The 25092-nt window shown below is 35.1% G+C and overlaps 1 protein-coding gene across 1 annotated transcript in view; it reads right to left on the bottom strand.

Moving 5' to 3' along the window:
• Window positions 1-25092, bottom strand: part of DACH2 (dachshund family transcription factor 2) — an 804038-nt gene that overhangs the window by 198444 nt on the left and 580502 nt on the right. The window contains exon 4 of the mRNA XM_045470953.1: window positions 16665-16796. Coding sequence (XP_045326909.1) covers window positions 16665-16796 — 132 coding nt within the window. The remainder of the gene's footprint in view (window positions 1-16664; window positions 16797-25092) is intronic.

Raw genomic sequence — 25092 nt, 5'->3', positions numbered from 1 at the left:
AAGGGCAGACAAACGTTTGTATCAGTGTCCTGAACACGAACATAGGACATTTTAACCAAGTGACACTAGACCAAAACTCTGACAATGAGTTCAGAATCTGAAGTTACATTGCTAAATGTAAGACACAATAAGAAATAAATGATATGGGGTGCCTGGGTGGCTCAGTCAGTTAAGCGTCTGACTTTGGCTCAGATCATGATCTCGACTTGAGCGGGTTCGAGCCCCATGTCAAGCTCTATGCTGACAGCTGAAAGCCTGGAGCCTGCTTCAGATTCTGTCTCCCTCTCTCTCTGCCCCTCACCCGCTCATTCTCTCTCTCTCTCTCTCTCTCAAAAATAAATAAACATTTTTAAAAATTGGGGGAGGCACCTGAGTGGCTCAGTCAGTTAAGTGTCCGACTTCGACTCAGGTCATGATCTTGCCTTCAGCGGGTTCAAGACCCGCATCAGGCTCTGTGCAGACAGCTCAGAGCCTGGAGCCTGCTTCCGCTTCTATGTCTCCCTCTCTCTCTGCCCTACCCCACCTATGCTCTGTCTTTTTCTCTCTCTCCTTCTCTCTCTCTCAACAATAAACATTATTTTTTTTTAATGTTAAAGAAATAAATGATGGAATTTCAGATCATTGGATTCAGGAGAGTATCCATTAAGTATAAATAATACAAGCAGATAATAGGGACAGAAAAAAGATGTTCAAGTATCATAGAATGACGATTAGAGTTCAAAAACCATAATGATTATTTCAGACTCCTTCATTGTAATTACAGTACAAAAATAGAAAGGGACTTGTTCAAAATCACAGAACAAAACTGTAGCAGAAATACATATTTAAAATTAATGTATAAAAACACAGAAATTCTTAAGGAGCATAACATGTAGGAACCAAGATAGTAAATTCAACACTACTTAGATCCTTCCTCAGAAGTGGAGTTCTAGGGACACCTGGGGGCTCAGTCGGTTGACCATTCAAGTCTTGATTTTGGTTCAGGTCATGATCTCACAGTTTGTGAGTTTGAGCACTGTATCAGGCTCTGTGCTAATAGTGTGGAGCCTGCTTGGGATTGTCTCTCCTCTCTCTCTGTCCTTATCCCTCTGGTGTGCTCTCTCTCTCTCAAAACAAATGAATAAACTCAAAAAAAATTTTAAAGATGTGGAGTTCTGCCCTTTGGTCTAAAGATAATCTAATTGGGTGGCACCTGGGTGGCTCAGTCAGTTGGGCATCTGATTCTTGGTTTCAGCTCTGGTCGTGAAGTCACAGTTTGTGGGTTTGAGCTCTGCATTGGGCTCTGGGCTCCTGCACTGAGAGCCTGCTTAGAATTCTCTCTCTCTCTCTCTCTCTCTCTCTCTCAGTCCCTTCCCTGCTCACTCTGTCTTTCAAAATAAACAAATAAACTTATTTATTTATTTATTTATTTATTTATTTATTTATTTATTTATTTTAAAGAGAGGCACCTGGGTGGCTCGGTCAGTTAAGCATCAGACTTCGGTTCAGGTCATGATCTTGCAGTTCATAAGTTTGATCCCCATGTTGGGTTCTGTGGTGATAGCTCAGAGCCTGAAGCCTGCTTCTGAGTCTGTGTCTCCTTCTCTCTCTGCCCCTCCCCCACTTGTGCTCTCTTTCTCTCTCTCTCTCTCTCTCTCTCTCAAATCTAAACATTAAAAAAAATTTAAACATAGTCTACTTGGGGGCAGGATGGGAGAAAAGTATTAACAATAAAGACACAGAATGACTAGAGCTGGAAAAATAAGATCTATAAGGAAAGATCACATCATTTCGAACTACTCATTGTGAAAAAGAGATAATGCTTAGGCTTAACTTGAACATGCTTTTATACAAACTGCCTTAATAACACTGACAGAACAAGTTCTTAATCTGCTATGTGATTTATTAAGAGTAAACATAATAATTCTCCATTACTCAGAGCTGCTTATGCCTGGAATAAGTTTTGAGAAGGGTCTTTTGAACTACAATGAGTTATGGGAGCACCTGGCTTGCTCAGTTGGGAAAGCATGTGACTCTTAATCTTGGGATTGTGAGTTTGAGCCCCATGTAGGGTGTAGAGATTACTTTTAAAAAATGGGTTATTCTGGCTTACATTCTTTTTAAAAAAGTGTATTTATTTTTGAGAGAGAAAGAGAGAGTGCAAATGGGGGGCAGGGAGGGAGAGGGAGAGAGAGAGAGGAAGAGAGAGAGAGAGAGAAAGAGAGAGAGAGAGAGAGAGAGAGAGAGAGAGAGAGAGAGAATCCCAAGCATGCTCCACGCTCACCTCCACCACATGGGGCTTCATCACAAGACCAAGAGATCACTACCGCAAGATCATGACCTGAGATGATATCAAGAGTCAGACAGGCATGAAAGTAAGACAGGTAGAATGCTTAAAGTTTACAATTCTATGAGAAAAGCCAAAAACAGTTCCTTGAATCAGGATCAAATAAAAAAGTATGCTTCATTTGATTCTCTAGAAACATTTTGCTCCTATATAATGAGGTGTTTGGATAACAAAGAATGAAGGTAACTGGGAATTTTCTAATTCAACTTTGCAGGTTAATCAACCATATATACTTTGATTCTTTCCACAATAAGTTATATTTTCTAAAAGGTAAAATATTCAACATCTGCTCAGAAGCTAAACCAACATACAAATCAGAGCAAGCAGGGACTCAGAGGATAAAGATTTACATGGTTATCATTGTGGATTCTCCAGAGGAAGTCACTGTGCACAGTTCTTCCTGAAATAAGCAATGTAGTTGAAAAATACTCCATTTATTTCTACTTCCATTTATTTCTAAATAGGCAACCCTCAAAGTCTTTGTTATAGTAAAAGAATAAAAAGACCTGCTGCTGTATAACTATATTTCTGATTTGACAGCTATAATTATAATAATTCAGGCATATATTTCCCACAAACTCCCCACAGCCATAACCTTTAGTGATTCATTATAAAGCTCCAGGAGCAATAGTACACAGACTAATTTCCTAAAACAATAAAATACAGAATTTCTCATTGGAGCTAAATGAAACATGAACAGATTGTAATTCATAGTGAAATCCTGATGCAAAGTCATGGTGCAGCCATTATAGAAGCTATTAAACAAAATCTTGAATCAAAGAAACTATAGGTCTATTTTTAAAAGAGAAAATGTTTTTCCCTAAGAATTTTCTAAAGTCTATGCTTGTTTTTCCTTTTTAAGTTTCATGTTATTAATTCTATTTTCACTCTTTCCTATCTCTTCTCTTTCAGAATCATCCAAAAATACCAATTTTAACCAAACAGAAGGTGATATAAGAATTAACAGAAGGAAAATTCCTATTAACTCACATTCAAACATATCAACTAAATACAGGCTTCCTGACCTGCTTATTTCAAGATATGTCAATAAACTTGGAAATTACATTTTGTTATGGAATATGTGCTTTATGACTATCCTAGTTGTGTTTTGAAGAGTATAATCTGCAATGGCTGATTTCATACCCTCTAGGAAAATGTTACATCTCTGTACATTTTCCTGTTGAGTGTAAATATGAAGAAAATGATATTTCATTCCACATTTTGACAAAACCTACCACAAACAAAAGACAAGATATCCACAAATAAATGGCAAGAGTCAAGCAGGCAATGTAGGGATTGGAATAAGAAGTTATGAGGAATGTGCAGAGAAAATAAATTATGATTTGTTTTATTTTTTTTTAATTTTTTTTAACATTTATTTATTTTTGAGACAGAGAGAGACAGAGCATGAACAGGGGAGGGGCAGAGAGAGAGGGAGACAAAGAATCGGAAGCAGGCTCCAGGCTCTGAGCCATCAGCCCAGAGCCCGACGCGGGGCTCGAACTCACGGACCGTGAGATCGTGACCTGAGCTGAAGTCGGACGCTCAACCGACTGAGCCACCCAGGCGCCCCTATGATTTGTTTTAAATGATGAGACAGATAAACATATTAACACCAACACAAAAATTTAATTGAACATTATATGTTTTTACAGCTGCCTTAATTTTATCTCTGAGGACTTAGCAACTGATAACAATGATGAAACTGAACAGAAGCTTGTCACAATGTGGCATTTAAAACAGAGCATGCTCTTTTTGAAATTAAAAAAAACTTCATTTCTTTGAGTTTTCTGGTTATATAGATCACTGTTAAAATGGTTTATAAGTGTCAAAAATCTTTTTCTAAGTTAAAATGTTCACATGACCACAGATAAGTGGGAAGAAGAGAGAGTATTTATTTTTATTTAAAAACTTACCTTTTAAGAACAAATCCTGCCCAGTAGGGAAAAATAGGAGCATTTAGTCAGATTGATTTGAGAGCTGAGATCTAAGTCCTTGAGCTTATACTTTAAAAATTATAGAAATTTCTAAATCATTTTCCATTATTTGCAATATTTGCAAGTCTAGCATATTTTAAGGCATCATTAATTGGACCCAATTTCAGAACTACAAAAATTTCTTTTCTGCATCACACTTAATTTAGAAGAAAAAAATACTGTCAAGAAAGAAAACCCGTAAGAGATATTGTCAAAATAGTACTGCCCACAGTAGATCGTGAGGTCAGGTCACGTTCTGAACAGAGGTCTGGGATTTACCTTGTAAATAGAACTTTGGGCAGGCCAAATTAAGGACAGTCTCATTTATCAGCTACATCTCCATATCTAGGCTTATTGATTGAGACTCAATGTTAATGAAAGAAATTCCATTACATTCTTTATACTATACTGGAAAATCATTTCAAACATCGGAGCATAACTTTGTAACAGAAAGATCAATGTCAACTCTTTCATTATCTAGCTGTGTCACCAAAACTAAGCCCATTTCTCCTCCAAGCATCATCTGTAGAATGATGGGGTGGCACTTAGTTAAAATCACTTAGTACTCTAAAATTTAATTTTAAAAATACTAATCAGTAAGACTGTAACACGTGCTTTATTGCTAATCTAAGGATGCAATTAATCAAAACTTCCCAGTTATTAAACATAATATTTCCTCAAGCCAAATCCACAACTCTTATCCAACTCCTAGAGAAAGGATGAGGGATCTGAGAACCACAATTTGAAAATGAATGTCCTGGAGAATTCACTGTATAATCTCCTTACATCATTCAAGGCCATCCATTTTCCCATTTCTCACATCCTTCAAAGACCAGTTAAAATGTCTCATCCTACACTTTAATTTCTTTCTGATTCTCTTATTCATAAGAAATTTCCTCTTTCTCTATATTCTCACAACACTTTGTTCCTTTCATTGTTTTCAATCCATTCCATTTCAGAGTATAGTCATTTATATATTGATTCATTTTTATATTTCTTCTCCTAGATCATAAGCTTTTGAAAGCCAGTTGTTCTTTTACTTTTCTTCCCATAGTATTGCCTTTTTAATTATTGGAATGTTATACATTGTGGATGAAAACTGATTTAGTAAATAATCATATTCAAGAATTACTCTAATCCCTAATGGAGTGGTTTATTAATGGTCATTATCCACACTGTTCATTGCACTCACATACTGGACCTTTATGAAATGTCTATCATTTGTTAGTCACTTCAACTATACCACTAGAATTCTGTGTAACCAAAGCTAAAAATAACCAACTTAGATCATAATTGAACGTTCAGAATCTAGGTCACCACACAAATAATATGAAAGATGCAATATGTTTTCCTGTAAAATATATCTTCACAACCCACTTGATTGAATATTATTACTTCACTGACTGATTTTTCTTGACTTGGATCTAGTACTTACCTTGTAAATAGAGCCTTAGTGATCCTCCAATACCTAGCTTACCTTTGGTTTGAATGTCTGATTTCCCATTTCTACTTGAACCACAAACATTCAGAAATACCATGCCCATAAATAGTAACAAGACCCTAAATGCTGTTAACTGATAGCACCCTTGTCAATATCTACCTGTTTCTTTCTCTTTCTGGAAGGCACTGAAGTAAATCAAAAGGTTATAACCATGGAAATCAAAACAAGAGAAGTCACGCCCAGTGTGTGATCTCAAACAATTTAAGTCCTGAGGTAGGATACCCAAAAAGCATCAAGGACATACTACTCCTTGGATTATCAAACAAATTTCAGATCTAAAATTCTTGACATAAATTTCCATTTGCAAAAGATCACTTTTAAAACTGTAGATTATTATTTTTCAGTGAGTAGAGATGTCATTTATGCAGACTCTTCCCACATTTATTGAAGTATAATTGACAAAAAATATATAAGATATATGCTTGATAATTTGATATACATATAAATTGTGAAATAATCCCACAATCAAGTGAATTAACCTATCACCTAACATAGTTAGCATTTTCTTTTTTTTTTTACTTTTTTTGTAGTGAGAATACATAAGATCTTAGCAAATTTCAAGTCTACAATACAGTATTGTTAACTATACTCACATTGTTGTACATTAGATCTCCAAAACTTATTAATCTTGCATAACTGAAATATTGTGTACCTTGACTGACATCTCTTCATTTTCCCACCCTCCAACTCCTGGTAACCGCTATTCTCTGCTTCCATGAGTTTGACTATTTTAGAATCCACATGTGAGTGAGATCATGTAGTATTTGACTTTCTGCATTTAGCTTTTTTCAGTTAGTTTAACATCCTCCAGGTTCATCTATGTTGTTGGAAATAGAAGGATTTGTATTTTTTACAGCTGAATAATATTCCAGTATATATCACACTTTTATTTATCTATTTATCTTTAGAAAGGTATTTAAATTGCTTCCATATTTTGGTTATTGTGAACAGTACTGCAATGAACACAGAAATGTAGGTATTATATTGAGGTCCTGATTTCATTTTCTTTGGATATATACCCAGAAGTGAGATTGCTAGATCTTAAGGTAGCTCTATTTTTAATTTTTTGAAGAACCACTATATTCTTTCCCATAATGGTCGTACCAATTTGCCTTATCAACAGTGTGCAAGAATTCCCTCTCTCCAAAACCTTGCCAATATTTGTCATCTTTTTGTCTTTCTGATAATAGCAATTCTAACAGGTATGAGATGGTATCTTGTGGTTTTGACTTGCATTTCTGTGATGATTAGTGAAGTAGGACACCATATCAAATAACTGTTGGTAATTGCATGTCTTCATTTGAGAAATGACTATTCAGGTAAATTGCCCATTTTTACCAGAATTATTTGGGGTTTCTTTGGGCTATAGAATTGTTTGATTTTCTTATATATTTTGAATTTTAACCCCTCATTAAATATATAGTTTACAAATATTTTCTCCCACTCCATAGGTTGCCTTTTCACTCTGTTGATTGTTCGCTGTATAGAAGCTTTTTAGTTTTGGGAAATCACATTTGTCTGTTTTTACTTTTGTTGCTGGTGCTTTTGGTGTCATAACCAAAAAAAATTATTGCCCAGATCAATGTTAAGAAGGTTTTTTCTTATATTTTCTTTTTTCAAGTCTTACATTTTAGTTTTCATCTATTTTGAAATTATTCTTAATGTAATATTGGATTTTCTTTGCTAGTATTTTATTGAGAATATTTGCATAGACATTCATCAGGGATATTGGCCTATAGTTCTCTTTTTCAGCAGTCTTTATCTGGTTTTGTTACTAGGGTAATGCTGGCTTCAGAGCATGAATTTGGAAGTTTCCCTCCTTTCCTATTTTTTTTTGAATTTTGAGAATAATAGGTATTAATTCTTTAAATGTTTGGTAGAAGTCACCTTTGAAGCCATCTGGCCGTGGACTTTATTTTTTGGGTGATTTTTGATTACTGATTAAATTTCTTTGCTGGTTATCAGTCTGTTTAAGTTCTCTATTTCTTCCTATTTCAGTCTTCATAGTTTATATTTTTCTAGGAATTTATCCATTTCTTATATGTGTGTATTGCTATAAACCTCCTTCTTAGGACAACTCTTGCTGCATCCCAAAAGTTTTGGACCTCTGTGTTTGCATTTTCATTTGTTTACATGTATTTTTTTTTTAATTTCTTCTTTTATTTCCTGGTTGACACATTCATTATTTAATAGCATGGTGTGTAGCCTCCATGTTTGTGTGATCTTTTAATTTTTTTCTTGCAGTTGACATCAAGTTACATAGAATTGTGGTCAAAAATATGCATGATATGATCTTTATCTATTTTTACTTGTTGAGGCCTCATTTGTGACCTAGTATGTGATCTAATATGGAGAAGTCCTATGTGCACTTCAAAAGAAAATGTATTCTGCTACTTTAAAATGAAATGTTCTGAATATATCTGTTAAGTCCATCTAGTCCAGTGTGTTCTTCAAAGCCATTATTTCCTTGTTGATTTTCTGTTTAGATGGTCTGTCCATTGAAGTAAACGGAAAGTTAAAGTACCCTACGATAACTGTATTATTATCAATCATTCTCTTTATATTTGTTATTGTTTTATATATTTGTCTGTTCCTATGTTGGTTGCAAAATATTTACAATTGTTAGATCTCCTTGTTGGATAGTCCCTCTAATTATGATACGCCCTTCTTTATCTCTTGTTGTAGTCTTTGGCTTAAAGTCTAGTTTGTCTGGGGGCACCTGGATGGCTGAGTTGGTTAAGCATCTGACTCTTGTCTTAGGCTCAGGTCATGATCTCACGGTTCCTAGGATCCAGCACCACCTCTGTGCTGACAGCATGCAGTCTGCTTGGGATTGTATCTTTCTCTCTACCCTTCCCCCACTCATTCGCTGTCTCTGTCTCTGTCTCTGCCTCTCTCTCTCTCTCTCTCTCTCTCTCTCTCTCTCTCAAAATAAGTAAATAAACTTCTTTAAAAAATAAAGTCTAGGGTGCCTGGGTGGCTCTGTCAGTTAAGCATCTGACTTCAGCTCATGTCATGATCTCACAGTTCATGAGTTTGAGTCCCATATCGGGTGACCATGAGCCCCACTTCAGGTGAGACCCACTTCTCTCTCTCTCTCTCTCTCTCTCTCTCTCTCTCTCTGTCCCTCACTCACTTGTCCACCCACCACCTTCAAAAAATGAAGTCTACTTTGATAGAAATATTGCTACTCTGGCTTTCTTTTGATGTCCATTTTCATGGTAAATGTTTTTTTCTTCCCCTCACTTTCAATCTGCAGGTGTTTTTAGGTCTAAAATCAGTCTCTTGTGGGCAGTACGTAGTTGCATCTTGGTTTTTTTTTTTTTGACCCATTCCAATTCACTGTGTCTTTTGATTGGAACAGTAATTCCATTTACATTCAAAGTAATTATTGATAGATGTTTTTAGTGCCATTTTAGTACCTGTTTTGTCATTATTTCTGGAGATTTCCTCTGTTCTTTTATTTTTTTTTCCACTTTTGGTTTCTCCTTTCCAATAAGAGTCCCCTTTAATATTTCTGTAGGACTTATTTAGTGGTCACAAATTCCTTTAGTTTTTGTGTGTCTGGGAAACCCTTTATCTCTCCTTCTGTTCTGAATGATAGCCTTGTTGTATAGATCATTCTTGGCTGAAGATTTTTTCTTATTTATCACTTTAATATATTATGTCACTCCTGCCTTGCTTGCCAAGTTTCTGTTGAGAAATCTCCAGCTAGACTTATGTGCCTTACCTTGTAAGTTGACTTCTTTTGTCTTGTTGCTTTTAAGACTTTTTCTTTATCACTATATTTTGCAAATTTAATTACAATATGCCATGCTGTGGGTCTACTTTTGTTGATTTTGGATCCTTCTGGATTTGGATCTGTTTCCTTCTCCAGATTAAGGATGTTTCAGCTTTTATTTCCTCACATAAATTTTCTGGCCCTTTGTCTCTCTCTTCTTCCCCTGGAACTCCTATAACATAAATGCTATTACATTTGATAGAATCACTGAGTTCCCTAAGTCTATTCTTGTCTTCCATGATTTTTCTTTCTTTTGTCCAGCTTCATCATTTTCCATTATTTTCTCTTCTATAACAATCATTCATACCACCACATCTTCCAGCCTTGTGTTCTTTGCATCAAGCCTATTTTCAAACTTTTATTGCATTTTCATTCCTAAATGATTATTTTTTAACAGTTTTATCACTGTGGTATGGGATTCCCTTGAGTCTCCATTCTTTTCTCAAGCCCAGCGAGTATCCTTATGATTTTTGCTTTAAATTCTTCATCAAGTATGTTACTTATATCTGTTTTGCTCAGATCTCTGACTGCGACCTTATCTTCTTCTTTCATTTGGGATGAATTCCTCCATCTTGGAATTTTGTTTAAGTCTCTGTCTTCTTCTCTGTCTCAGAAAAGCCCATTATGTTTCCTTTTCCTGAGAGTAATGGTTTTGCAAAGAGGAGGACATATAGTTTCTAGGGCCTGGCACTTTAAGGAGTATTCCTGGTATGTGTTGCATTCCCCCTGCTATGTTTTGGCTGCTCCATCCTTCAAGTCAATTGTTTGTAGAGACTCTCTTTGACTGCAGTGGGAAATATTTGGTCCCGGATCAGAATGTGGAGTTTTAATTAGGTGTGCTCTGATATGCTTGTGAAATGAATCCTGAACTACTTACACTAGAACTGAAGTCCTGAAGAACATCTGGTCAGGAGGCATGGTTTAGGCAGGGTTTTCTGCTAGTCTTCTGGTGAAGAGACCCCCTGAGGGAGTCTTGACTGATAGAGGAATTCTGTCCAGAGGAAAGGATTGTGGTACTTGATCTAAGCAAGTTAGGCAGCCACTGAGGGCATTGAATTGGTTCAAGTCTGTGGCTCTGTCTATATGCTGAGGGCCAAGGGAGGGAAATGAAGCTAACCATTTTCTTTGTTCCCAGAGAGACTTCTAGAATGTTGCCTTTCAGGGATGCACTTCAACGGAGGGAATAGTCTCCCCCTTATGTTTCCCAGGCCTACTTCATATCACCGTGTCCATGCCATCTACTCACAGATTGTTTGACTGCTTTCTGTCCAGGAATAAGGCAGTGTCCTCAGGGCTGTATCCAAGCAAAGTCCACTGATTTTTTTAAACTTATTTATTTATTTTGAGAGAAAGAGAGATCATAATTGGTGGAGGGGCAGAGAGTGAGGAGGAGAGAGAATCCCGAGCAGGCCACACTGTCAGTGCAGAGCCTGACATGGGGCTCAGTCCCACGAACCGTGATATCATGACCTGAGTCAAAATCAACAGTTGGACGCTTAACCAATTGAGCCACTCAGGCTCACTAACATTTAAAACTCCATTCTTTAAGCCCTGATGGTTACAAGAACTCATGAAAATCAATTCCTCTCTTTTTCTCAGCTAATGGCTTTGGGGAAATATTCTCCTTGTGCATTCCCCTGTATGCTCTGTTATATCTCACCTTTATTTGTGACTACAGCTCCTGCCCCTTCTCAGCACTTGCAACCCGTTTCTCCCAGAAACCATGTCTCTGTACTTCCTACCTTCTTTGACGTGGTTTCTTCTCTCCCTGTAGATATGGAGTTTGTTCTGTCAGTCTTCAGATTGATTTCTGGGGTATTTAGAATTATTTGATTGTTGTCTTGTTGTGTTCATGGGACTAGAAGAACCAAGATTCCTCCTACTCCTTTGCCACTTCCCCTTTCTCTCCTCTTATAATCATTACTTTAAATTCTCTATCAGACATATTATTTACCTCCATTTCACTAAGATCTCTTGCTGTGGTTTTGTCCTATTCTTTCATCTGAGAAATATTCCTCTACATCATTTTGTCTAACTCTCTGTATCTGTTTCTCTGTGTTAGGAAAGTCAACTACATCTCCTGCTCTTGAATATCGTGGGTGGGGTGCACAATTTTAACAAGGTGGATCTGGTACTTTGCCAGAGGGGATTTGTCTCTGCTGAGGATATCAGAGCCATCCTGGTTTGCTCTACAAAGCACACAACTATTTTTGTGTGCAGGTCTTCTTCCACAGGGAACTCACACTGCCGTATAGGCCATTCAGGTAAGGAACATGGTGTCTACAAATTTTGGGCACTCATCTTCTTCCATAAAGGATGAACAGCTGATGCCAAACCCAGGGTTGTTAATGTGATATATCACATTGATTGTTGTGTTAATATTGAACCACACTTGCAAACCTAGAATACATCCCACTTGGCTGGATCTTTTTTTTTTTTTTAATCCTTTCAGCCACTTGGTGCTTTTTAATTAGTGAGTTTAACCCATTTACATGTTATAATTATTTATAGGTAATGCCTTACTCTTTCCATTTTGTTAATAGTTTTGTTATTATTGTTTTATACTTGTTTTATCCTTCTCTTCCTCTCTTGCCACCTTTCTTTGATATTTGTTGGGTTGTTTTATGAGTGATTTTCTTTGATCCTTTTCTCTTTATCTTTTGTGTATCTATCATAGCTTTTTACTTTCTGTTTAACGTATGTGTGTATAAAATATGTACTTTCAATTTTTATTTTAAGTTAATAACAATTTAATTTCTATTACATAAAAAACTCTCCACTTTTACTTTCCCACATACTTTCTGTAGTCAGAGTTTGCTTCTTTTTATATCATGTATTCATTAACAATTTTTTATCTTGTAATTTTATATTAGGTTTAAAAATTATTTATGCACCATTACAGTAGTACATTAAACTTCATTTATCTATATATTTAGCTTTACCAGTGATATTTATGCATTTCTATAATTTAACATTGATGTTTAGTGTGTTTTAATTTTAATTTTAGGAACTCCCTTAAGCATGTGTTTAAGCCAATTCTAATGGTGATGATGAAATCCCTCAGTTTTTGTTTATTTGGGAAACACTTTATTACTTCTATATTTTTTGTTTTTATTTATTTTTAAATATTTATTTATTTATTTATTTATTTATTTATCTTGAGAGAGGGAGAGAGAGAGAGAGAGAGTGACGGTCTGAGAGAGAGAGACACCCAAGCAAGCTCCACACTGTCAGTGCAGAGTCATATGGGGAGCTTGAACTCACAAACTGTGACATCATGACATGAGCTGAAATAAATAGTTGGATACTTCTATATATTTTTAAAATACAATGTTTCCAGTTACAGTATTTTTGGCATGAGATTTGTTTTTAGTACTTTACATATATCATCCTATTCTGTTCTGTCCTGCAAAGTTTCTGCTGAGAAATTCACTTACATTTTATGATTTCTTCATATATAAGAAATTGATTTTCCCTCTTTACTTTCAAAATTCTTGCCCAGTCCTTGACCTCTGATAATCTGATTATAACGTGTTTCATTGTAGTCTTCATTGGATCGATAATATTTAAGGATTTTTTAAGTTTATTTTTGAAAAAGAGAGAGAGAGGGAGAGGGAGGGAGGGAGAGGAAGAAAGAGACAGAGAGAGATCGTGAGCAGAGGAGGCTCAGAGAGAGGGAGACAGAATTCTCAGCAGGCTCTGCACTGCCAGAACAGAGCCTGAAGTGAGGCTTGAACTCACAAACTGTGAAATCATGACCTGAGCCAAAATCAAGAGTTGGATGCTTAACTGACTGAGTCACCCAGCAGCCCGAGGATTTTTGAGCTTCATTAACCTGGATGTTAATTTCTTTCCCTAGATTTATTTTTTTTCATTCATTATTTCTTTAAACAAACTTTTCCCCTCATTCTTTCTCTTTTCTCCCTCTGGGACTCAAATAATGCATTTATCAGTGCTAGAAAAACAATAAATCCTGACATTCTATAAATCCTGTAGGTTTTCTTTCCTTTGTTTCCTTTTTTCCTGTTTTTTTCTCTGACTAGAAAATTTCAAATGACCTATCTTCAAGTTCACAGTTCCTTCCTTCTGATTGATCATGCCTGATATTGAATCTTTCAATTCCAGATTGGAATCTGCTAGATTTTCTTATTGATTTCTATCTCTTTGTTGAACTCTTCATTTTGTTCATGTATTGTTTTACTGATTTCCTTGAGTTGCTTAATTGTGTCTTATAATTCATTCAGCTTTCATAAAACAATTATTATGTAATTATTATTTGGATTTGCCAAATTTGTCAGGTAAGTCATAGATCTCCATGTCTTTGGGGTCAGTTAGTGAAAAACCATTTTGTTCCTTTGGTGGTGATAGTTATCGATGTTTCATGTTCTATATGAGTTTGCATTTCTGTCTGCACATTTGAGGCAATAGGCAGCTCTTTCAGACCTTATGGACTCACTTCAGTGGGAAAAGACCTTCATATGCAGGTGGCTACAAAGACATTGGCTGGCTGAGGTGTGGCAGCTTTGGCCTTAGGAGAGTGCAATGGCAGCTCCAGATCTAGGAATGAGGAGGGCAGGGCAGTGTTGATTTTGTGAAATTCCATCAGGTGAGGTTACCTTTTGAAGTGAATGTGAGGTTGTTTGGCAGACAAATCTGTGGGTGTCTGTGGTGACAAAGAGAGCTGCTGTAGTCCTCAGTGGCAAATACTGCTGAAGTCTTCCTGCTCTCCCTTCCCCCTATATGGGGAATTTATGGCCATGGGGATGCCTCTTAATAACAGAATCTAGTGTTCAGGTATGCACATGGCAGCAGTGCTCATTTATAGACTTAGAAATTCTCAGGGACTTCTTCATTTAAATATCTATCATCATCATCATCATCATCACCATCATTATCTATTTTTTGTACCTACTTACCTTCATTACGTCAAGATACAGATAGATTTCAATCTCTGCATGGTCAAACACAGTGACTACTCTAATTCCATTTCTATAGCTCCAAGTATAACATTATACATAAATGGGAACCTAATACTTTGTTTTATCACAATGACAGATATTTGGAGGTAGGCCACATTATATTTAGTCAGGAAAATTAACTACTTATCAATTCAGAAATTAGTTTACCAGTATATTTATCAAAATATTTTTGTTATCTTGTTAAAAAAGGAACAACATAAAATTTTTGTCCAAAATATTTTTCATAATATGGTATACCTAAGAAAAACATGGAAGAAATTACTGCTTGAACTCCCAGTAATTTTTATTGGTACAAAAATTTTTATATAGAAGATATTTCCTGTCAAATGTTGGTCACTTCTAAGACACTGTAAGATTTGAAAGCTAGTATGAGGTAAGAGGTGCTAGGATTAGTAAACTGATTATCAATTTATCAGTGTCTCCTCATCATAAAAACAACTTTTTTCTGAAAAATTTGATAAAATAAAATATCTGCTACAAAACAGCATTAAAGATGAGGAATAATGTGAATAAAGCAGATTTTGGACTTAACCGGACAGGAGACTGAAACATAGCTCTGCTAGTTTCTATCTTCCTGAATATGAGCAAAGCTGAAACATACTGTGCCTGTGTTTCCTGATCTGCATATGGGAGTATTGAAAATGCTTTTCCTTCTCGAAATTTGGTAAGAATTAAGTAACACAAAAGATAGATGAATAAATTCTGCACAACACTGAGATTATAGTTAACTATACTGTATTATACACTTGAAAGTTGCTAAGATACTAGATCTTACCGTTTCTCACCACACACACAAAAAATAATGTGACATTATGGAGGTGTTAGTTAACACTATCATGTTAATTATATTGCAATATATAAGAAACCAACACATTGTGCACTTTAAGCGTACACAATGTTATATGCTAATTATATCTAAATAAAAAATGTTTGGAACTAAAGAAGAAACATGGGAGATAATTAGTACCTAATAACTGGTAACTTCTTAGTGTTGTTATTGTTCTTTGTTTAGTTTTAATTTTAGTATTATCTATGTGTTGCTTCCAGCTAAAACAAATTCAGTAAAAGAATGCATTTTTTTCCATTGATTCCTGAATGTGAGAACTGGTTGAAGAACAACTCCCACTCTATAGTTCGCCATGATCATTTCAATTTTAGATGAGTAGAGCTATGCTATATTAAAGTCAAGGAGGTTTATCCTACTGATCTGAGTCAATTATTTCCCTCTTTAATTAACATTTTTCCCCTCCAAGATAAACTCCACCATGCTTACACTTTTAGGAGCCTAAAAGAACAGAGATAATACTGCTACCAATATGTCTATCACATTACATTGAATTTAGCTGCAGAGTTAGATTGGAAATCTATGGCTCCTAAGACCATTTTTGGTTACCCTTTCTCATTTTCCACTAAAATTAAAACTTATTCATTTATTTATGCATCCGTTAATGCATGTTGATAGTTAAAATCCAAGTTACTTCCAAAAGAGATCTGAGGGGTGGTCTTATGATCAAAACCAAAGTATAATTATCACATGGTAAAGGAGGAAAAACAAATGGCAAGAAGAGAGGGTATATTCGACTCCACAGGCCTCTTTCTGTTCTATTCCTTCCTTTTTTCTTTTTTTTCTACTTGTTCTACCTCTTTTCTTTAGCCCCTTCCAATGACCTAAGTATGCCAGCACCTTTACTTAGCTAAGGAGGTGGCACTCCACCTAAAGTGACTGCAGCTGAGCCAAGGTGGATTCTCAGACATGCCTCTAAGTGGCAGATTGTTTAGAGAAAGCTGAAGAAGCATAAGCTGAAACTGAAGGGAACATCCTTTCACAGGCAGAAGGTAAAATAGCACTATAAAAATTAGTAATTAATTCCACTACCAAAAAAATGAAGATAACTGAATGTTTCCTGAAATGTAATTATAACCTGTAATGGTTTTCTAGTTTCACTGTACTAGTTAGAGAGAGGGTTAAGCATCCTTCTGCAATAACTGCTTTTAATCAACATATACAAGTGATTCTCTCTTCTCTCCCTCATCCCTCCTCTCTCCAATCTCAGAATATTTTAGTAAGACTCACCTGCCTTGTAATCCTGAAGACACTCACCTGTATTAGAATTAAGATCATCAGGCTCTGATTCAGCCCCATTTTGGTTTCCATTTCCCTGAAGAGTGTTCATTGCCATAAGCTTCATCTTCTGCAGCTTCATTGCCTCAGCCATTGCTGCAGCTGTTATACCTAAAATCAGAACCATTCCTTTTATAGTGGGGACCATTTCTTAATGTAACTGAAAGCTGTATACATTTGTTTAACAGGTTTGTTCTGCATAGCACAAGCCAAAAGAAAACCCATGTCTGATTTATGAATAATATCCTTTAGCAAAGTAATTTTCAACTCCTGTTATTACTTCATCTTACAATGGACAGTTTAATACTCAAAAAAATCATTAAATGTATATTAAATTCCATCTAAAATAATATTGTCAGAAGAAAATCTGTGAAATACTTGATGAAAATACTTTCCAGTGACTATTACTGTAGGGACTTCTGCTAAAGGATGAACTGACTTGGCTGTGAGAATTATCTTAGAAGTGAGGGGGAAAGATGGGGGGGATTATTTCAGATTCTCTTTCCACCTTTTGCCTTCCTTATGATTTTACATTGAGAGACCAAATAAATGAAAACATGGCATGAAACCTCTGAATGTATACCACCCCCTGTAGTATAATTACATTCTTTTGTATTGATATGAAGCAATTATTTTTAAAACTCTGTATAATGGTATAAATAGGTAGAAATAAAAAACTCAAGGAGAAAATTTGAGTGCTTAAGTTTGAAATTATTTCTCCTAGGAAGTCTATACCAGGCAGTATCATAAAGATATATAGGAAAATGTATACTAAAAATGGAACAAGCCATACTCCAGTAATGTCCTCCAAAATATCTACTGAATTCAACTTAATTATTTGTATATAATGCCTAAATTCCTAACCATCTATTGGTGCACTGGTGCCATGGGCCAAAAAGGAAAAAAAAACTGGCCAATTTAAAACACTGTTTATTGCAGGCATATGCATATTAACTAGAATTTAAATAAAATTTTGAAAAAATGAAAAAACTAAAACACAGCCTTTTAGAATTCAATTAAATCTATTCTCCCATGCAAATACAAATCAAGGAAAATAAGACATATATTAGTTGTGGTAAAAAGAAAATCACTGCCATCATCACAAGAATCTGATTCTAAAGGGTACGGTTTACCCTTATGAAAGGTGTAAGGGGAAGTAAGTAAAGCCTAGAATATCTAACTGTGTTAGGTATTGGGATAATCAATAAGTTTCTATTTTGCCATTCTGTACTCTTTACAATGCATGGAAAACTCCAAATGAAGTGAACATTTCACTACATTAGCCCATCTATAAATTATGGCAAAGAAATAATCTGGAAGAAATTGCTTTAGTTTCAGAATTGAAGATATACATTTGTACATTATATAGGTGATCCCAGAGATTTTCTTGCCATATTTAGCTTTACAGAATTCCAGGCCTTCAATGACCTGCCCACCATCAAAGGGTAACTCTAGGATGAAAATATGATGGGAATGATTTAAATAAACCAAAGGACTGCCAGGGCTGAGTGCCTCATAACCCAAGACGTATCAGGAAAAGTGTCCAGAATTTACATCAACTACTCTATTAATCCAGACTGGATCCTGAGTATGACAATTATTGAATTATTTGTTGTTTAATTATTGGTAGTGCAAGTAGTAGATTTTTGTGAACAATATATAGATTTGTACTGTGAAAAGCAAAAGTCAGCAAAATATGTTATAGGCAGAATTCCAGATAAAATGTGTCTTATGCAATGACACTAAGACAATTAATGAGCAAGAGTTCCCATATATTTTTAATTCATAGAAAAGATAGAAAGTTCCAATATCTATGCATTTTTTCAACCAAATGCTATCTGTATGATATCATTGAAAAAAATATCAGCAAACAAATTCAGAAAATAATATTAATGTAGTAAAGAATCAAAATATGCTAACATTACAAAGACATTTCAGAACTACCTAGTTCAATCTCTTCCTTTTGAAGATGAGGAAATAGTCTCACAGTTAAGTGTCATAGGTCAAGTATTTAGAGGGAGATATGAAGCAAAATTCAACTTTCCTGATGGGACCTGGATATATTTGCTAAAGTACTGAAGTATCTCAAACAACAGCTAATGAGGAAATAGATTGGGAAGATGGCAAAGTAGGACACCCTTGAGCTGACCCCATCCCATGTTTACAACTAGATATCATCCACATCCAAGTCAATCCAGAGGATAATAGATCAAACTCCACAACTAAATAGAGAAAAGAGATTGCATATGAAATTTTATGAAGGTCAGAAATATGGAGGGAGGTTACCCAGAAAAGCAATGGAGCTGCCTGCACAGAGAGGGCAGAGAAATGAGCCCTCACACCAAAGAGCTCATATGGGGAAGACTAATCCCATAACAATGGACCATTTGTCCCTGATGTGGGGTGGGAGGGCATTGAGGAGGGCACCTGTTGGGATGAGCACTGGGTGTTGTATGGAGACCAATTTGACAATAAATTTCATATTTAAAAAAAAATCAAGCAAGCTTAATATGTAATAGACTTTATTTCTAATATTGTACTCAGATTTTGAAGAATGATTCCTGAAATTATATTCAAAAAAATAGAAAAAGGAGGGGGTGCCTGGGTGGCTCAGTCAGTTAAGCAACTGACTTTTGATTTCAGTTCAGGTCATGATCTCACACTTTGTGAGTTTAAACCTCATGTTGAGCTCTGCGCTGACCTCAAAGAGCCTGCTTCAGATTCTATCTCGCCCTTTCTTGCTGCCCCTCCCCCACTTGCTCTTTCTCAAAAATAAATAAACATGTAAAAAATAGGAAAAGGAAAAATATGATATTGGGGACATTAAGAAAAGTATGTATATTGGGGACTAACTTTTCATTGAATATGTAATTTGCAAATATCTTCTCCCATTCTGTAGCTTGCCTTTTAATTTTGTTGATTGGTAAAACTCAACACACCCCCCAAATAATCCAATCAAAAAATGAGAAGAAAACATGAATAGACATTTTTCCAAAGAAGACATACAGATGACCAACAGACACATGAAAAGATGCTCAACATCACTCATCAACAGGGAAATGCAAATCAAAACTACAATGAGATATTTTCTCACACCTATCAGAATGACTAAAATCAGTAACACAGGAAACAACAGGTGTTGATGAGGATGTGGAGAAGGGAGAACCCTCTTCACTGTTGATGGTAATGCAACTGGTGCAACCACTCTGGAAAAGAGTATGGAGGTTCCCCAAAAAGTTAAAAATGTCCTATAATTCAGCAATTGAACTACTACATATTTACCTCAAAATACAAAAATACTAATTCAAGGGGATACTTGCACTCCAATGCTTATAGCAGCATTATCTACAATAGCCAAATTATTGACTGATGAATGGATAAAGAAGTTTTGGCATATTTATACAATGGAATATTACTCACCCTTAAAAAAGAATGAAGTCCTGCCATTTACAACATAGATGGAGTTAGAGTATTATGCTAAGAGTATTAAGCTAAGTATTTTGCTAACAAGTTGCTCAGAGAAAGACAAAATTTAATTTCACTCATATATGGAATTTAATAAACAAAACAAACAAGTAAAAGGAAAAAAAATAGAAAGAAGTAAACCAAAAAACAGACTCTTAACTATCGAGAAGAAACTAATGGTTACCAGGAGGGAAGTGGGTGGGGATATGGGTTAAATTGGTGATGGGGATTAAGGAGTGCACTTGTGAAGCACAGGGTGCTTTATGGAAGTATTGAATCACTGTATGGTACTTCTGAAAGTCATATTACACTGTATGTTAGCTAACTAGAATTTAAATAAACTTAAAAAAATAAGTTTGTTTTTGCAAACACAAATAATCATTTATTTTCTACCAATATTGGTAACATTTGTATCAGCCCTCACATGGCAAATGTTAAGCACACATAAAGTAACCAAATATCATTATAAAAAGTACCTTCCCTGCCATAAAATACATCTCAAATACAAGTATTATTTTAAAAATGTAATTTCTGAAAACAGAATCAGGAATTTTTTTTTTACTTAAAAAATCTAGTTTGAAACATTGTATCCTGAAGTAAGCTAGTGTATTAAAACATTAGCTTATAATGAAAACTTTTGTCTTGAACTCTGGTCCCACAATTACTAATGTGAATGGCCCAAGATATTAACTTCTACTTATTTCACTTTCCTTATCTGCCAAATGAGACAACTTTCAATTCCTTTAGAATTACTGGGAAAACTAATTTAGATAATGTGTATTAGAGAAACTATCATATAGCCAGAAACAATATATGAGCTCAATGAGCATTATTTGTTGATTGAGTGCCAAATATACTACTCTATTTTGTTAATTTTGAATAAAATAGAAAAATGCAGTAGTCACTGTTATGTAAAAAATTTCTGTGTTTCTGTTTGTTTTTATCTATGATATATAATATCGTAGAGATATAAAATAAATGTGTCTTTTACATAGTGTAATATATATATACTTATTTCAATGATTCAAGCCTAGTTTGAACTACTTTGTAGAAATTTTCTGATGTTTAATTGATATTATATATTAAATATGTTTTATGTCAACTGTATATAGATGTAAACTATTATTAATATTGATCTTTAAATAGCCAAATATATGTGTAGATGATATTATGCAAAATTAAAAGGCAATATTTGGAGTTCCAGATTTTTCATAAGTAGTTTCAACATTCTGTACTTTACTATTCGATTTCTCACATATAACTAACTTATGTTTCATCTAACTCTCAATTCTACTCCAGTTATTTAGAAATATATACATTTTAAAATGAAAAGTTTTGGCAATTTTAGGAAAAAGGTATTTATATTTGCTCATTTATAGAATCCACATGGAATTTTCCACTAAAGTTGTATTCCTTCATGTTTTTAATTTTACTTACAACATCTATTAGGTCATTTTTTTAATGTATACAGAGTCATCTCTCATCATGACTTAGGTTCAGTTCTGGCTTTTAATTTTAAAAATGGAGGGGAAGGGGAAAAAAAAAGTTAGAGACGGAGGGAGCCAAACCATAAGAGACTCTTAAAAACTGAGAACAATCTGAAGGTTGATGGGGGGTGGGAGGGCGGGGAGTGTGGGTGATGGGTATTGAGGAGGGCACCTGTTGGGATGAGCACTGTGTGTTGTATGGAAACCAATTTGACAATAATTTTCATATTAAAAAAGTAAAAATGTTTTTGTTGTGTAGAAGAAACACACTTTACTTTTTTGTAGTTTTATTTATTTTAAAACTCCAGTATAATTAATGTACAGTGTTATATTAGTTTCAGGTGTACTATATAGTGATTCATCAATTGTATACATTACTCAATGCTTATCATAAGTGTATTCTTAATCCCCTTCACTTATTTCACTGATCGCTCCAACCTCCTCCTCTCCAGAAACCACCAGTTTGTTCTATATGTCTCTGTTTTTTTTGTTCACATTTTTTAAATTTGTTATGTTTATTAAATTCCACGAGTGAAATCATATTGAATTTGTCTTACTCTGACTTATTTAACTTAGCATAATGCCATGTAGATCAATCCATGTTGTTGCACATGGCAAAATTTTATTTTTTTATGGCTGAGTAATAATCCATATCACATGTTCTTTATCCATTTATCTATCAATGGACAGTTGGGTTACTTCCATATTTTTCCTAGTGTAAATAATGCTGCAATACATATATGTCTGCATATATCTTTTCAAATTAGTGTTTTTGTATTCTCTGTGTATGTACCCAGTAATGGAGTTACTGAAACATATGGTAATTCTATTTTTAATTCTTTGAGGAACCTCCATATTGCTTTCCATAGTGGCTGCACAGTTTTAGCTTTTTAAATCTCACACTTTGTATCATGCATTTTCTCCCATATAGTCCAGCTCTTCATATCGATTTATAATTTTCTATGAAAATGTGTATGATAATTTTTTTACATTTATTTATTTTTGAGACAAAGAAACACAGAGCATGAATGGGGGAGGGGCAGAGAGAGAGGGAGACACAGAATCGGAAGCAGGCTCCAGGCTCCGAGCCATCAGCCCAGAGCCCGATGCGGGGCTCGAACCCACGGACCGCGAGATCGTGACCTGAGCTGAAGTCGGACGCTCAACCGACTGAGCCACCCAGGCACCCCGTGTATGATAATTTAAAGTGAATTCCTTTCAATTGGAAAATTTTTGTCAGTCCTTGTAAAGAAGTTTGATCATCAAATATAACCAGGATATTGAAAATATTCTTGTAAAATAAGGAAGAGAAGATGAAATATTTAAATACCTGTTGATTCAGTCTTTTAAGAACTCTACCACCTGAAGGCATAAAATAATTTTATGTAAAAATGTTTGAGAAAGCCACATCCACTGTATTGGAATATCTACTGTTTAGAGTTGAGTAACTGACCTATGTAATATTTTATCTTCTGTACCATGTATTCCTGGAAAACAGACTACATTCCCAGGTAAATATTTGTGTGAATTTATTTTTACGGACTCAGCAGGGATAAGGAAGGATATGAAAAAAATGTTCTGTTTTTAAATTGAAGTATATCCATTCATCAGATGAATGGATAAGGAAATTGTGGTTTATATACACAATGGAATACTACTTGGCAATGAGAAAGAATGAAATATGACCTTTTGTAGCAACGTGGATGGAACTGGAGAGTGTTATGCTAAGTGAAATAAGTCATACAGAGAAAGACAGATACCATATGTTTTGACTCATATGTGGATCCCGAGAAATTTAACAGAAGACCATGGGGGAGGAGAAGAAAAAAAGACTCCACCAAAATACTGCTAGAGGTGGTACACAATTCAGCAAATTTGCAGGATACAAATTCAACGTAGAGAAATCTGTGGCAATTTTATACACCAACAAGGAAGCAACATAAAGAAAAATCAAGGAATCAATCTCATTTACAATTGCACGAAAAACCTTAAGATACTTAGGAATAAACCTACCCAAAGAGGTTGAAGACCTATATTCTGAAAGCTATAAAACACTGACTAAAGAAATTGAAGAAGACACAAAGAAATGGAAAAACATGCCATGCTCGTGGGTGAGAAGAAAAATAACTGTTGAATTTGTCTATACTATCCAAAACAACTCACATATTTAATGCAATCCCTATCAAAATACCACCAGTGTTTTGAACAGAGCTAAAACAAACAATCCTAAAATTTGTATGGACCTACAAAAGTCCCCAAATATCCAAAGCAATCTTGAAAAATAAAAGCAAACCTGGAGGCATCACAATTACAGACTTTAAGGTATATTACAAAGCACTAGTCATCAAGGCAGTATAGTACTTGTACAAAAATGGACACAGATAAATGGGACAGAATAAAAAACCCAGAAATGAACCTACAACTGTATGATCAATTAATCTTTGATAAAGCAGAAAAGAATACCCAATGGAAAAAAGAAAGTCTCTTCAACAAATGGTGTTGGGAAAACTGGATAGCAACATGAAGAAGAATAAAACTGGACCACTTCCTTACACCATACACAAAAATAAATTCAAAATAAATGAAAGACATAAATGTGAGACAGGAAACCATTAAAATCCTAGAGGAGATCACAGGCAGCAACCTCTCTGACATTGGCCAGAGCAACTTCTTACTAGACACGTAGCTGGAGGAAAGGAAAACAAAAGCAAAAGTGAACTTTTGAAACTTCATCAAAAAAAGCTTCTACACAGGGAAGGAAACAATCGCCAAAACTAAAAAGCTACCTCCAGAATGGTAGAAGGTATTTTCAAATGACATATCTGCTAAAGGGTTAGTATTCAATATCTACAAAGAACTTATCAAGTTCAACACCCCCCCAAAAAAAAATCCAGTGAAGAAATGGACAAAAGACATGAATAGACACTTTTCCAAAGAAGATATCCAGATGGCTAACAGACATGAAAAGATGCTATTCTCACTCATCATTAGAGAAATACAAATCAAAACCACAATGAGACACCATCTCACACCTGTCAGAATGGCTAAAATTAACAACACAGGAAAACAAAGATATTGGCATGGATGCAGAGAAAGGAGAACCCTCTTACACTGTTGGTGGGAATGCAAACTGGTGCAGCTCCTGTGGAAAACAGTTAAAGATAAACCTCCCCTACAACCCCGTGCTTGCACTACTAGGTTTTTACTCGAGGATACAAACACACTGATTTGAAGGGGCACATGCATACCATTGTTTGTACCAGCATTATCAGCAATAGTCAAATTATGGAAAGAGCCTAAATATCCATCAACCAATGAATGGATAGAGAAGAAGTGGTGTGTATGTATGTATATATATATATATATATGTGTATACACACACACACACACACACACACACACACTGGAATATTACTCAGCCACCAAAAAGAATGAAATCTTGAAATTTGCATAGA

Source organism: Leopardus geoffroyi, chromosome X (assembly GCF_018350155.1).
Source record: "Leopardus geoffroyi isolate Oge1 chromosome X, O.geoffroyi_Oge1_pat1.0, whole genome shotgun sequence".
NCBI classification, from domain to species: domain Eukaryota; kingdom Metazoa; phylum Chordata; class Mammalia; order Carnivora; family Felidae; genus Leopardus; species Leopardus geoffroyi.
This window is presented reverse-complemented; position numbering and strand designations above follow the sequence as displayed.